The sequence below is a fragment of the Aspergillus flavus genome, chromosome 2 (assembly GCF_009017415.1).
Source record: "Aspergillus flavus chromosome 2, complete sequence".
NCBI classification, from domain to species: Eukaryota; Fungi; Ascomycota; class Eurotiomycetes; order Eurotiales; family Aspergillaceae; genus Aspergillus; species Aspergillus flavus.
Genome location: NC_092409.1, coordinates 3,215,679 through 3,228,224, shown reverse-complemented (window position 1 = coordinate 3,228,224; position 12,546 = coordinate 3,215,679). Strand labels below are relative to the sequence as shown.

General features: G+C 48.4%; 5 protein-coding genes across 5 annotated transcripts; 3 read left to right on the top strand and 2 right to left on the bottom strand.

The window, feature by feature from the left end:
• Positions 1-491: 491 nt before the first annotated feature.
• On the top strand, positions 492-815 carry F9C07_2225856 (uncharacterized protein; the record flags this gene model as incomplete). The annotated part of the gene is made up of 2 exons (XM_071509774.1): positions 492-519; positions 616-815. The coding sequence occupies 2 exons, from the start codon at positions 492-494 to the stop codon at positions 813-815; spliced, it is 228 nt and encodes a 75-aa protein (XP_071363826.1).
• Positions 816-1,697: 882 nt separating this feature from the next.
• On the bottom strand, positions 1,698-5,043 carry F9C07_2198306 (vacuolar protein 14 C-terminal Fig4p binding-domain-containing protein; the record flags this gene model as incomplete). Its single annotated transcript, XM_071509431.1, has 10 exons — positions 1,698-2,124; positions 2,187-2,343; positions 2,417-2,496; positions 2,549-2,667; positions 2,720-2,824; positions 2,882-3,693; positions 3,733-4,432; positions 4,518-4,684; positions 4,714-4,907; positions 4,976-5,043. The coding sequence occupies 10 exons, from the start codon at positions 5,041-5,043 to the stop codon at positions 1,698-1,700; spliced, it is 2,829 nt and encodes a 942-aa protein (XP_071363825.1).
• Positions 5,044-5,742: 699 nt separating this feature from the next.
• Positions 5,743-7,343, top strand: F9C07_2788 (altered inheritance of mitochondria protein 24, mitochondrial; the record flags this gene model as incomplete). The annotated part of the gene is made up of 7 exons (XM_071511012.1): positions 5,743-5,923; positions 6,021-6,139; positions 6,214-6,285; positions 6,342-6,512; positions 6,568-6,686; positions 6,744-6,963; positions 7,017-7,343. The coding sequence occupies 7 exons, from the start codon at positions 5,743-5,745 to the stop codon at positions 7,341-7,343; spliced, it is 1,209 nt and encodes a 402-aa protein (XP_071363824.1).
• Positions 7,344-8,125: 782 nt separating this feature from the next.
• F9C07_2789 (monocarboxylate transporter) lies at positions 8,126-9,781 on the top strand (the record flags this gene model as incomplete). Its single annotated transcript, XM_041289759.1, has 4 exons — positions 8,126-8,459; positions 8,544-8,650; positions 8,713-9,296; positions 9,349-9,781. The coding sequence occupies 4 exons, from the start codon at positions 8,126-8,128 to the stop codon at positions 9,779-9,781; spliced, it is 1,458 nt and encodes a 485-aa protein (XP_041142857.1).
• Positions 9,782-10,170: 389 nt separating this feature from the next.
• On the bottom strand, positions 10,171-12,523 carry F9C07_2790 (kinesin family protein; the record flags this gene model as incomplete). Its single annotated transcript, XM_041289773.1, has 3 exons — positions 10,171-11,730; positions 11,787-12,196; positions 12,256-12,523. The coding sequence occupies 3 exons, from the start codon at positions 12,521-12,523 to the stop codon at positions 10,171-10,173; spliced, it is 2,238 nt and encodes a 745-aa protein (XP_041142856.1).
• Positions 12,524-12,546: the final 23 nt, after the last annotated feature.

Below are 12,546 nucleotides of genomic sequence, written 5' to 3'. Positions count from 1 at the left end.
ACTTTTTCTTTCTTTCTTTCCTTTCCTTTTTCTCTCTCTTCTCCATCCGGCGATTGGTCTCCGCCTCACTGTCCTGGTATCCGATACCTCTTATCAATCTTTCTTTCTTTTTCTGTTATAGAACTAGACAGTAGCTCCACCAGGTAAGGCCTTGTCGCTTTTGTTCGGCTCTCTTTCCCTCCGCCGTTCTCCTGAGTAGAACCGAGTCAAACCACCAAGCCGAGCGTTGCCATCATTGTTTCTCTTCGCTAATTCGTATTATCAGCACTTCTAGAGAAGCAATAAGCTCTTATTTACAATCATTATCCATTACTATCACTATCGTTCCCTTCCGAAACCAGCGCCTACTTCCGTTTGCGGCGTCGCAATTCCATCACCTACCGAACCATCTCTGCATACCCACCCGAAATCAATTCAATTGACCGTTTAGTCAAGTACTTGTGAAATACCAACAGGGTTAGAAGTTTTTTCTCGCAATCTTCATATACACAATGGGTCTCATCGAGAAGCTACAAGCAAGTATGTGTCCTACGCGATCTCGACCTCCGACTTACAGAGAGAAATGGTCACAACTATCCGAGTTAGAGCCTCGTTGCTAACAGCTTTTCTGCTTAGAAATCGAACTTTATCGTCTAGAGCAGCGTTACGCTCGTCGCAAACACCGCAGTACATTCTCAGGTGTCCAGTATGTCGACGGTGAATATGTGTACACCAACGGATCGAACTCGCCAGGGTCAGTCTCCAAGCACTCCACAGGCAGTTACTGGAAATCCCCTACGTGGGGTGTATCATCCACCGATTCACGTTGGCGGTGACGAAATCATTTAAACTCGATGTTTTTCTGCTCTTGCTTTTGACTATATATCCTCGGCATTACGTCTCGTGTGGAGGATGTGACGACACTTCCGACCGTTATATGTCCCGCTATTTCATTCATGGTTGAGAAATGAACGAAAGACAAAAGTTCATGCTTTCTTTTATCTGAGAGGGCAAATTGGACCGGCCTGCTTCTCGGTCTGAGACACAAGCAGCAACCCTTGACCCCCTTCGGCACGATCCGATTAACCTTGCATGCTTAACCACGCAGAATCCTGTACAGTACCCCGCAGGACAGGCATGCGCGTCCATTTCTCAGTCTGACTGACGTCATTTGTACTTTGGCATTTTATTTTTGGTATCACCGGAGTCTTTTTGGGTTTCTACTTCACGCTGTGTGCCTTGCACGATCTGGTTCGATCTTCTTTGTCCTATCTTCTTCGACTTCAACTTACCTAGCGTTGAGATTCACTTTTGGTATAGCAAAAGGTACAGGGCTATGGTGGATTTTTTTTTATTCTTTGATTCGTCTATACTTTCTCTCGACTTGAGCGACTTGATTCTTAGCTTGTCTGAGCTTCCCTTCTCTTTAAATACTTGACCCTTCAACTGTACATACATTCTATACGCGCTTCTTTGAAAATCCGAGAAAAGATGCAATGACCACTTAGTCATAGATCTAAGGCTAGACATGAAAAAACGCTAGATTTGTATAACAGACGCGCGTGATACCTCAGACAAGTGGCAGCATAACATTCTCGAGGAACGCCGTAAACAAGCACTGTACACGGTAACAGACGAGAAAACCTCCGTGTAACTGCATCAGAAAAAAGCGAATATTGTCACAAACAGCATCCTGTCAACAGAGCGAACAATCCCAATCACCGTTTCGATTTCCTACTCCCTATACCTAGTCGACCTAAATTAGGAAGACTGGTTTTATGTCTATGCGCGGCACCCAGGATAGAACCACCCTTTTGGTTTCCCACATCAGCAGGACTACGCCGTCCCTCTGCACCAGCTCCAAGGCCTAGGCCTGTCCGCGGTGTATCGGGGAGAGTTGCCCGTTCCTTGTTCCGCGCTTGGTCTGCAGCAGAGAGGGCGGCAGCTAACGATTGACCCTGGAAGCCGGCCACGCCATCGTCGAAGGGACGCTCTCTTGCACGTAGGGCTCGGCGGGCCCTTTCCTGTACGGTTTTGAATTTTTCAAGTAGTTCGACCCAGCGGATGGAGTTCTCTTCGCGTTTGGAGCGGCTGCCTGTCGAGCGATCGTAGGCGCCTGAGCCGGAGGCTGAAACCATCGTGGAACTGTGAGAGTCTTGTCAGCATGAAAGTATTTGGGGCTGACTTTCATTCTTGTGGGTGCTTACAGTCGAGGTGTATGGAGAAGGCCAATGTTGCTAACACTGTTTAAACGATTCTTTAGAGCCGCGAAGGCAGAGCTCTGTGGAAGAAGCATGAGGACACCGTAGAGGCATTTGTAGAGATATGGATAACTTTCTGGTTCAAGCAGTTGAAGTCGGAGATCTAGCAGCACATGAGCGCTCATCAATAAAGGGAACAGAAAATAACCTGAAGGACCAAAAAAGAAACAACTTACAGGTGAAGACAGGAGACTCCAACAGCTGGACCAGCTTATCGATTTGGATCAGATTATTGACAGTCATTTCAAGCTCGGCACTGAGAGATTTGGTTAGAACACTTTAGCAAGCATAGATTTTTCCATACTGACAAGACTTGAAGAAGGTTGTAGGCTTGCTCATATGCTTGTGCAAGCAGACACAGTGAAAATGTGGAGACAGAATTGTGACACCAAGACCTGAATAAAGCCACAAAGAACATCTGGCCCTCCTATGCCGATTGTTAGTGACAACATCCAAATGTGGGCTGAAGGGTCTGTTACTCTGGTGTCCAGGTTCCGTAACCTTTTTCGCAGTCCGGAGAGCTCGGGCGCGGTAATCAGGTTATTGTTTAGATTTTGTACCATAATACTAGCGAATTCGAGGTCCTAAATTGCGATAGGGATTTAGCACGTGCGTCAGCCCTTTCTGCAAGGCAAACTGACCTCTTCCTTTTCAAGACAGTCGGCTAGAGTTCTGTAAATGCGCTCCGGGCTCAAGTTCATACAAAGCTGGCGGATAATGAGGTTTCCGCGGACCTCTAGTAAATGCCTATCGGTGGAGAACAGTTGGAGGAGGTTCACCATAAAGGACTTGAAATAGCTATCCTCGCTATTCCGCGATATTTGGGATAAGAGCTGAAGATCCTTCGTCACCACTGCCTCCGCTGGATCGGACAGTGTCTTAAGCAAAGCAGGAAACGTTCCATCGTTGAATGCCACCACCTTTTTAGGAGCCTTCCGGTGCAACATTATCAACCAAGAGAGGGCGGCTACTCTAGTAGCTTCGTTCTCGTTCAAGAACTGCAGTGTAAGCGAGTTGACAGCCGAAGCATAATCAAGATCGGCAGGCGGCACTGGTGTGGACATGACACTGCTCCGAGGTGTTTGTTCTTGTGTAGACTCCTGCACCGATTGCTTCCTAGAGGCGGTGATGGATACATCAGAAGGTTTGGCGTTTGGTGCAGATTCTCTCCTCTCAGTCTCTTTATTGGGCGTGGAGGCTAGTTTCGAAGATGATGACTGTCGTGTCTCATCCGATAATGTGTCTTCGGATAGAGACACAATATACTCTAGCAACGATGTGTTGACTCGATTTGCGGCCTGCCGCACTTGGTCTGAGCCACTGGACATAGCTGGAAGTACTTGGGTCAAAAGACGTGGAACGAATGGGAGTATGTCTTCGGGGCTAATTTCGAAGAAACTATCGATCCATCGCAGCGCTGTCAACTGCATCTCCTCCTCTACTGGCTGTAAGTCTAAGACCGTTAAGTGGAATCATGCTCAGAACTTCTCACCATAAGATGTGTCAACGAAGCCTACCAAGATGTCTAGTATCTTGGGGTAATCTATTTGGACATCCTGTCCTGGAATCCAATCTCCGTCGGCATGCAAGCCGTCTTCATCAACTGTAGAACCAAACTCAGAATCTTCTATCGCAATATCATTGGTTTCAGCTTCGGTTTCGGTCTCGGTTTCGGCGGCAACCGTCTGGTCGATAGTTGTGCTGACACTGTCACTCGTAGTTGATTGTCTATTCTCGCTTCCTTGACCCTTCCGACTCTCTTCGATGCCTTTCTTGAGACGAGCGATTCTCTTGATTTCTGACAGAAACCTATCAAGCAGATTTTGGGTGGCAACATTCACGTCTCTATTAGGGTCACCAAGGAATTTGATCAGACCCCCCAGGAATTCTGGCAAGTATGAAACAAGCTCCAGGTCGGGTATCGTGTCCAACAAAGTTAACCATGATACCAGAAACATCCGAGTGAACGGGCTGATGACATGTATTCGTTCTTTGAGTAATGGTATAAATTTTGGAAGAGAAAATGCCGTTGGAAGGTCAGGGTCTTCCAACGCTTCGGGATCTGTCTCTTGCTTCTCGGAAAGCTGCAAGACCGAAACATAAGATGCGGCGGATTCAGATACGATGTCTTTAACAAGTCTATCAAGGAGCTCTGCGCCATTTTTGACTGAAAGCTCCGAATCGGACGCCAACTAGGAACTTACGTTAGTTGGGGAACAGGCAATAAGGCCGAGGCGAGGACAGCGGGGAAATAAAGCTAATATTCAGCCCGCTCACCTTACTCAACGCATCAAAGATCTCATTATAAAACAACAAAATCTCTCCCTTAGCAACTTTGGCAATGTTATACATGCTCTCACAAGCGTAGTACCTGACTCGCGCATCTTGGTCGGAGAAGCAAGCTAGCACTGGGGGTACAATTTCCTTGAGGTACGGCGCAACACCTTCCTAGTATCCTATTCTCAGTAACGACAGTGCAGATGCTGCATCCCCGGCATGCTCACCGATCCAAGCGCGATGGAGGCCGCGGCCAACCCGATTAAGCCACCATTTCTCGCATGAGGCTGATGTACCGCGTAGGCGTAGTCATGGCATAACTGATCGACAATTCTTTGAATATCTTCATGTGCTCCTTTGAAAACGGCATCTCGGACAACTTTCTCAAGCCTATATCATAGCCTCCGTCAGCACGTATTGCTTTGCAGAAGCACTTTAGCAGCTTTCATTGTTCTTACTCCAAGGCTCCCTGTTTCCTCCGATCATAGAGCTTATCATTCAGCAAACGCTGAATGGAGGATTCCATCGCTTAGAGAAGCATCCAGCGCAGAAAGTTACGTCACACGGTGTAGATTACTCGACGATGATGATGCTCATGATGGAAAAGCGACGTCTAGCCGGGCGGTGGGTCAAGAGCTCTAAACTAGTTGTAGCTATTCGGGGCCATGGGTCTCGGGACGAGTTAAACTTGTTGAAAGTTTCACAGAATGAATAGGAACTTATTCTCAAACAATAAAAGGGGGGAAACAAGGAAGGTGTGTTAATTTGTACGAAGATAGCCAGTTCCCTGTGAGCTGCAGCAGCAGTCAAGATATCAATGTGGGGATTTAGTCTCAGTTAAAAAAAAAAACAGATGTGTTGGCAGCCATAAATGTTGCCTTAACCTTAGCCTGAAGTGGGAACTGCGTTGTGACGTAAGGCTAGTGAGTGGTTACCCTTCTGAATTTTATTTTATTTACTGGTCCCGGGGCTGTAAATTAGTACTAGGAGACACACTCCATTGTACTTGTATCCGTACCTCTGCAAGTGAATCTTACCGCTATCCTCTATCGTCACAGGCGCCAAGGCCAACCACCAAACGCTTTCCCCGATCAGGAACCAAAGAATTTACGATACAGTCTTTGGTACCGCTGCGGAGAACTTGAACCTGCGGGCAATTGACAGACAATCTCAATCCTTCCCCCTCCTCATACACCTCTTCCGGTCCATTTCCTCAGGCATGACAATGAGTCAACCTTTGAGGCGAGGTGTACGGGCTGTGTCCTGGACCCGAGTCCTCCCTCCGCGGGCGCGACAAGGGCAGACAAGATGCCTTCAGATTCGCGCCGCGGCCGCGGAACAGCCATCTTCGGCCAACGGAAACAATCTGCCTGTTGTCGGCACTCCTAGTTCAGCTGAGTCTGCCGGTATGTTATTCTACTTCTATAATTCCAGGGACGGTACAAGAGGTGCTTGTCCGGCGATTTGAACCAAGGACTCCTACTGATGGTTTAACACATGCAGATGCGCGATTCGACGTTATCGGCGCTCCATACTCCTTATTGTCCGTCTCTCTATCCGCTTCGCAGAATCTCTTCACCCGACGAGGAACATTGGTAGGACTGAGCGGGAAAGCCGATAATGTATGAGATAGTTCCACGTTTTGCGATTCGAGATTCAACGATAGGTCTATTGACGGTTACTGGTGCCTTATCAGGTGGTTTCTACATTGAGCGTTCTGGAGCCATTCCGGAGAGCGGTTGTCGGTGTGCCATTTCTCTATCAGAAGGTTCGCTTGGCCCTTTCGACATCAGCAACGGGAATATGAAACTGACACCTGGGTAGGTCTCGTCGGCTAGCCCGGTAACTGCCTTGGTTTCTGTTCGGTCGCCTACCACGTCCTTCGCTGTTGTACACCTGGATGGGTCCGTCGATTGGATGGTGGCGCAGAGACGTGCGTTGCTTGCCTGGACCGGCCGTTCCCTTTCTATTAAGCCGACTATCAACACAAGCCTGGTTTGTTAATCCGATAGGGACGTCGTCTATTGAAAGGCCAAGCTGACTTGCGCAGAGCGTGTCACACTGGGGTAGCTCCGAAGTGACTGGCAGAGGATTGCTAGCATTAGTCGGTGCGGGTCAGTTATACCAGGTCGAGGTAAAGGCCGGAGAGCAATACATCGTCCACCCAAGGTATGGTTGCATATACCCATCGATATCACTACTTTGAAGCATGCTAACACAGTCAAGCAATGTCGTGGCTTACACAATGACAAACAACCCCCCTCGTCCTTACCGCTTCAAATCCACAACCTTGAAATTCCAGGTTCCAGGTCTCAAGGGCTGGCCGAGCTTTATCCAGGATTCGAAATTCATTCGGGATATGTCGGGTTCCGATACCTGGAAAACCGCGATGAATATCTTCCATAAAATTCGTACTTGGTCTCGGATGACCATCTGGGGAGACAGGGTATGCCTTGAACACTGATTTGAATGGTACGATGGTGCTAATGTTGCTACCAGCTCTTCCTGCAATTTGATGGCCCCGCGACTATTCTCATACAAACCCGTGGCCCCCGTATTAATGAAGTTCTCACCTCGCACGAAGTCAATGAGATTGCAAGCGCCCCGAGAGGACTAACCATTGGACCTGCAAAGCCCGCAGAGGAAAAGAAGCCGTCTGCCGACGAGGAGTATCGGAAGGCGGCCGAGGAGGCTGTCAATGCTGCCCCCGCACCCACGAGGACCGTTGAACAATTAGAACAGGAGATCAGAGGGTCAGCGCAAAGCATTGCCACTCTTACGAAGGAAGGCAAGGTGATCTTTGAGAAACCTGGCCAACAAAACTAAAGTGTAACGTTTGACATCAACTGTCCCAGTTGGGGCATGATAAGGCGCTCATTCTAAAATTTCTTATTGCAGGCTGAATGTATTATAGGTAGCATACTCCAGGTTTCAACAATTTTTTTTTCTCCTCACTGGGCATGGAAATCATTTCGTGCTATGTCTTCTGCACAATCAACCATTTGACCTTACCACTCTTCTGGAATAAAACCATGGACTTGTTTCTGCAATGGCCAGCAGACTGTCATATGGATAATAGGCAGTGCAACGTTGAATAAGCAAATATGCAAGGGCTATGGCTCCCTTCGTTCGGCTGCTTTCTCCGGTGTCAGCTGTTCCAGCCCTATCTTGTGCTGGGCAATGTAACCCAATAACGTCAAGACTTGAAAATCTATCCCTTGATTCAGAGCCAGGTTTTTCAATGCCACGGTTACCAGTAGAACATTAAGACATGAGGAATGTGAACTCAATGTTGTGGAAAACAAACGTGCAATTGACTCCCCGAGCGAAAAGAATTCTGCTCGAGAATACAGTTTATCTGTCGACAGTTCGATCCAAGCGCGACTGGATTCTCTTTTGCATTCGCTCTGTCAAGCCGTATGTCCTCAGTAAACTAACATCCTTCAGGCAGATCCGATCCCGCAGATTGTCTCTCCCCTCCAGTTGTTCGGCATTACTCATTCGTTAGTCCTATGAGTCGCATAACTTAATCTTGATCATTACCGCGTCGTCACAGAACCCAGTCGTTCACTCCTATTACAAGCCACCAAACTATATAGTTGATCAACATGCCGTCAATTCCAGAGATACAACACTCCGCCGAAAGCGTCGTTACCGAAAGTATAGAACAATCTCCATCAACAACGCCTGTCTATTCTTCAAGTGCCCATTTGAACCCGGAAGACGCGAAGCAAGAACATCCACATAAGGAAATCCAGCCGGGTCCACAAACAATTCTTGAAGATGAGTCTAGTCAAACCGGGGATCCGGAGAAATCAGGCGCGACTACCCAGTCTGTGCCAGCTAAAGCCCCAGATGCACCCCCGGATGGTGGCCTCAAGGCATGGATGGTAGTGCTCGGTGCCTTCTGTGGGTTGTTTGTCAGTTTTGGGTGGATCAATTGTGAGTAGCTTCTGGGCTCTGTGCCCTTTGATATTTGTTGGGCCTGGAGCACGATCTGAATTATGCTGACACCAAGATGTGTAGGTATTGGTGTCTTCCTGGACTACTATAAAACCCATCAGCTACAGGACTTGCCAACCAGCACAGTAACGTGGATCACTTCGTTGGAGATTTTCATGATGTTTTTCGGGGTGCGTACACTATGTTCCGGTGTTAGTAAAAGCGAGGCATTGACGGTTCTAACTCCAAACAGGGTCCCATCGTAGGAGTATTCTTTGACAATTTCGGTCCCCGCTGGGTTCTGATAGCCGGCACATTCTTCCACGTCTTCGGGCTGATGATGGTGTCCATCTCGAAAGAATACTACCAATTCATCCTCGCGCAAGGTGTCTGCAGCCCTATCGGAACAAGTGCCATCTTCCACGGCTGTCTCACCTCCGTGAGCACCTGGTTTCGGCGGCGTCGTGCCCTGGCTCTAGGCGTCACTACTTGCGGCTCAAGCGTCGGAGGAGTAATCTTCCCTATCATGGTAGCTCGACTCATCCCCATAGTAGGATTTGGCTGGACAATGAGGATCTGCGGATTCCTCAGTCTAGGGCTCCTGGTTATTGCCAACCTCACGGTACAATCGCGACTCCAACATCACCGGAAGCCATTCCGACCATTGGATTTCGTTCGCCCACTCCGCGAGCTCCCTTTCGTGCTTACCACGGCCGGAACCTTTTTTGTATACTGGGGCTTATTCTTGCCGTTCGCTTTCATCCCAACTCAAGCCGAGCGGTACGGCATGTCGTCCTATCTGGCATCTTACTTAATCCCGATTCTCAACGCAGCCAGGTATATATTTCTTGTCTCATATCACATACCCATATGCTAATCAACTGTACAGTATTCTCGGCCGTCTCGTGCCGCCCTATCTGGCAGATCTTTTCGGCAGATTCAACCTAATGATGTTAACCTCCCTGTTCTCGGTCATTATCGTTCTCGCTCTATGGCTTCCATCGCGAAGCAACGCTCCTGCCATCGTGTTCACTTCTCTTTACGGTTTCAGCTCCGGTGCTGCTGTCTCCCTTGCGCCAGCGCTAGTCGCTCAGATCTCGGATCTGCGCGAGATTGGAGTTCGTAGTGGAACGTATTTCTGCATTGTATCTTTTGCCGCTTTGACAGGTATGCCGATTGCAGGTGCTCTGTTGCCTGATCCCTTACATGGGTCGTACTTGAAGTTGGAGATTTTCTGTGGTGTGGTGATGTTCGGTGGAGTTGTGTTTTATATCCTGGCCAAGGGAAGAATTAGCGGTTGGGGGCTTATGCATAAAGTCTAAGGAGTTAGTAGTAGGCATAAGTTGGGGTTTTGGTAGATATGTCTCAATTAAGGTAATGTAATGTTTGTGGGGTGGTGAGTTTGATGCAGAAAATGTTGAGGAAAATGAATCGTATTCTAATAAGACTGAACATGCTGGGAGTATATCCAAAAAATGCAAAATACAACATCGGACAACATCTCACCCAACCAACACCGTAACACCTTCGCTGAATGAATGGTAAAAACAATATATGCATGGTCCGTGTCCGTTGCACCTGCAATGGTGCAAAATTTGCAATGAAGGATGAAATATGCAATATGCAATATGCAATATGAAGTTTGTTCAACATGCTTGTGACACCCCAACGCTCCACAGATGGAGATATCAACTTCTATATATTATGCCCTTTATGCCAAGACTCCATTTCTCATGCTTTCAACAGTCTTGACGCCGACTCCTCTTAGCGTGCTCAGTTCGGCAAGACTGTTAATCTGGACTTGTCTATCGCTGTCCTGCTCCTCCAAGTGCTGATCCATTTCGCAGAGGCAGTCAACTATAGCTTCAGCTTTCTTAACGCCAACACCTTTCAACAGCTTAATCTGGCTTACGTCGCGAGAGTTGATTATCGATAGAAGGTGGATTGTCCGGGGTGAGGGGGCTTCGTAACAGTCGACGCTAGAACCTTCATCTGACGGCGAACTGGTTTTGGTGCGTTTCTTGCGCCTCGTTTGTGTTATTTCTTCAATATCGTCGTCACTGAGTTCCTCGGCTCTATCTTCGGGATTGTACTCGCCATCCGAATCCTCAGCTTGACGCTTCAAGTTTGTTCCCACGGACTGCCTCTTGATTGAAAGAAGGCTTCCAAACTCTCTCTTGGACGCTGTGAGAGTGTGATTCCCGGTTGTGTCGGCATCTGGACAAGACTTGCTCTGGATCCGCTGCTTCAGAGTGCTGATCTTCCTTGCAAGTTTCTCGTTGTCTGGGAAGAAAGGAAGCGCGAGCTGATACATCTTCAGTGCGAAGCTATCCTCGCCACGTGCTTGGTGTTGCTTGGCCATGAGCAAAAATGACAATCCTTCGGCCCTTGCGTCTTCCGTGCCTTCGATGCGCTGCTCAAGCATTTCCAAGCGCTTTTGTACTTGTTCATTCAACTCACGGACCTGCGTTTGCCTGGACTTTTCACTGACAGCTCTTACAGCCAGAATCTCCTCTACCTTCTTTTCAACCATCTCTTCAATTTTGGCGGCAGATATATCTTCGTACTGCTTTTGTGACTGAAGGGGCTGCGTGATTCGGCTGGGCTTTAACAAGCGGTGATTAGAATCTAGGGAAGGACGCTTTGGTGGCTCAGGTTTTCTGAATTGGGTAGAATCCCTAGACCGCGGTTTGTCAGAGTAGACGTGGAACGCCTTGACTGGCTTTTCTCCAGCTTTTGACGCATCCTTGTCTTTGTTGGCAAGTGCTGGAAGGTTGACATTGGCAGTAGCGGTCAGTGGACGCAGAGGCTGCCTTAGGGCAGTCACTGAAGGACGCGCTGCTGGTCTCGGAGGCCCTTTGAACATCGGCTCGTTCTCCACCTCACGAACCTCAATCTTCTTTGTGCGGTTGGCAAAGTTCAACGAGCTTAAGGTGTCCAGGTGATAAGATTTGATGGGTGCGAGGTTGAGAATCATCACCGTCAGTCCATTGTTCTGTCCCAAGGAAAGGATTCTTGTCATCTTTGACTCTCTGTACGGGATTCTATGGTGTTTCTTGCTTATGGCTTCCACACACTGTGCCAGAACAAAAAGGCTCTTGTTAATACTCGCTGACTCAACCATGCGCTCTTTGTCATTGTCTGTTCGACGATTATCCTCTGAACCAGCTAAGTCAATGGCAGATGCTGTGCTGATCCGAGTCTTGCCACCAGAGCTGACGGCTACCTTGACGCAGAGAATTGCATGAGACCGTGACGAGTGAGCGTTTAACTATGAAAGAAGTCAGTCCTGTGGCTCACACCTGCAAGGGCTGAATGTTTGCTTACCTTTGTTGCAGATGTAGACCTGTTGGTGTTGGCCTGATCATAAAGGCTCTCGAACTCCTTCAGACTTGTACATGGCCTTTCCGTCAGGCCTACAACCACTGTCTTTCCTCCATTGTCACGCAAAGGTAGTCCTGCAAGCGTTCTCTTCTCCGGGGGCTCAAACAAGTCGAAGACCTTGTCATTGTAGATCTCGTAATAGCTCAAGGAAACGTTCACCGTCGTCTCTCCATCACCATCCTTTTCAAGCTTCCGGCTGCGTCTATATATGCTACTCAAAAGACGGGGAATGACGCCTCTGTCAGCCAGGCTTTTACCGCCCCGCATCGTGTGTGTTTTCCCGGTACCCGTGACTCCGTAGGCGAACAAGGTGACATCGAAACCATAGAATAAATGCTTAACCGTAGGTGCAACTATCCGTTCTGATCAGTATACCGTCACCATCCCAGACACAGCGAAGTATAGCACCAACCCTCGGCATCAAAGAGCTCCTGCTGTGGAGAATCCGCATCGTAGACAGCATTGAACTGAAAAGAGTATTCCTCATTCACATTCTTGGGGTTTGGAATCCGTACGATGGTATCCCGGTCCCGCAATGCCGCCAGCTTCTTTTCCTGGGAGCTCTGTTTCTCGGTCTTGCTAGGGGCGGCTTGAGTTGTAGACCCCGTACGGAGGATGATATCCAATTCCCGCTCGGATTTCAAGAGTGGCCTCACACGCGCAACGACCCGGACGCTCATCTTGTACGTCGTATGAAATTATG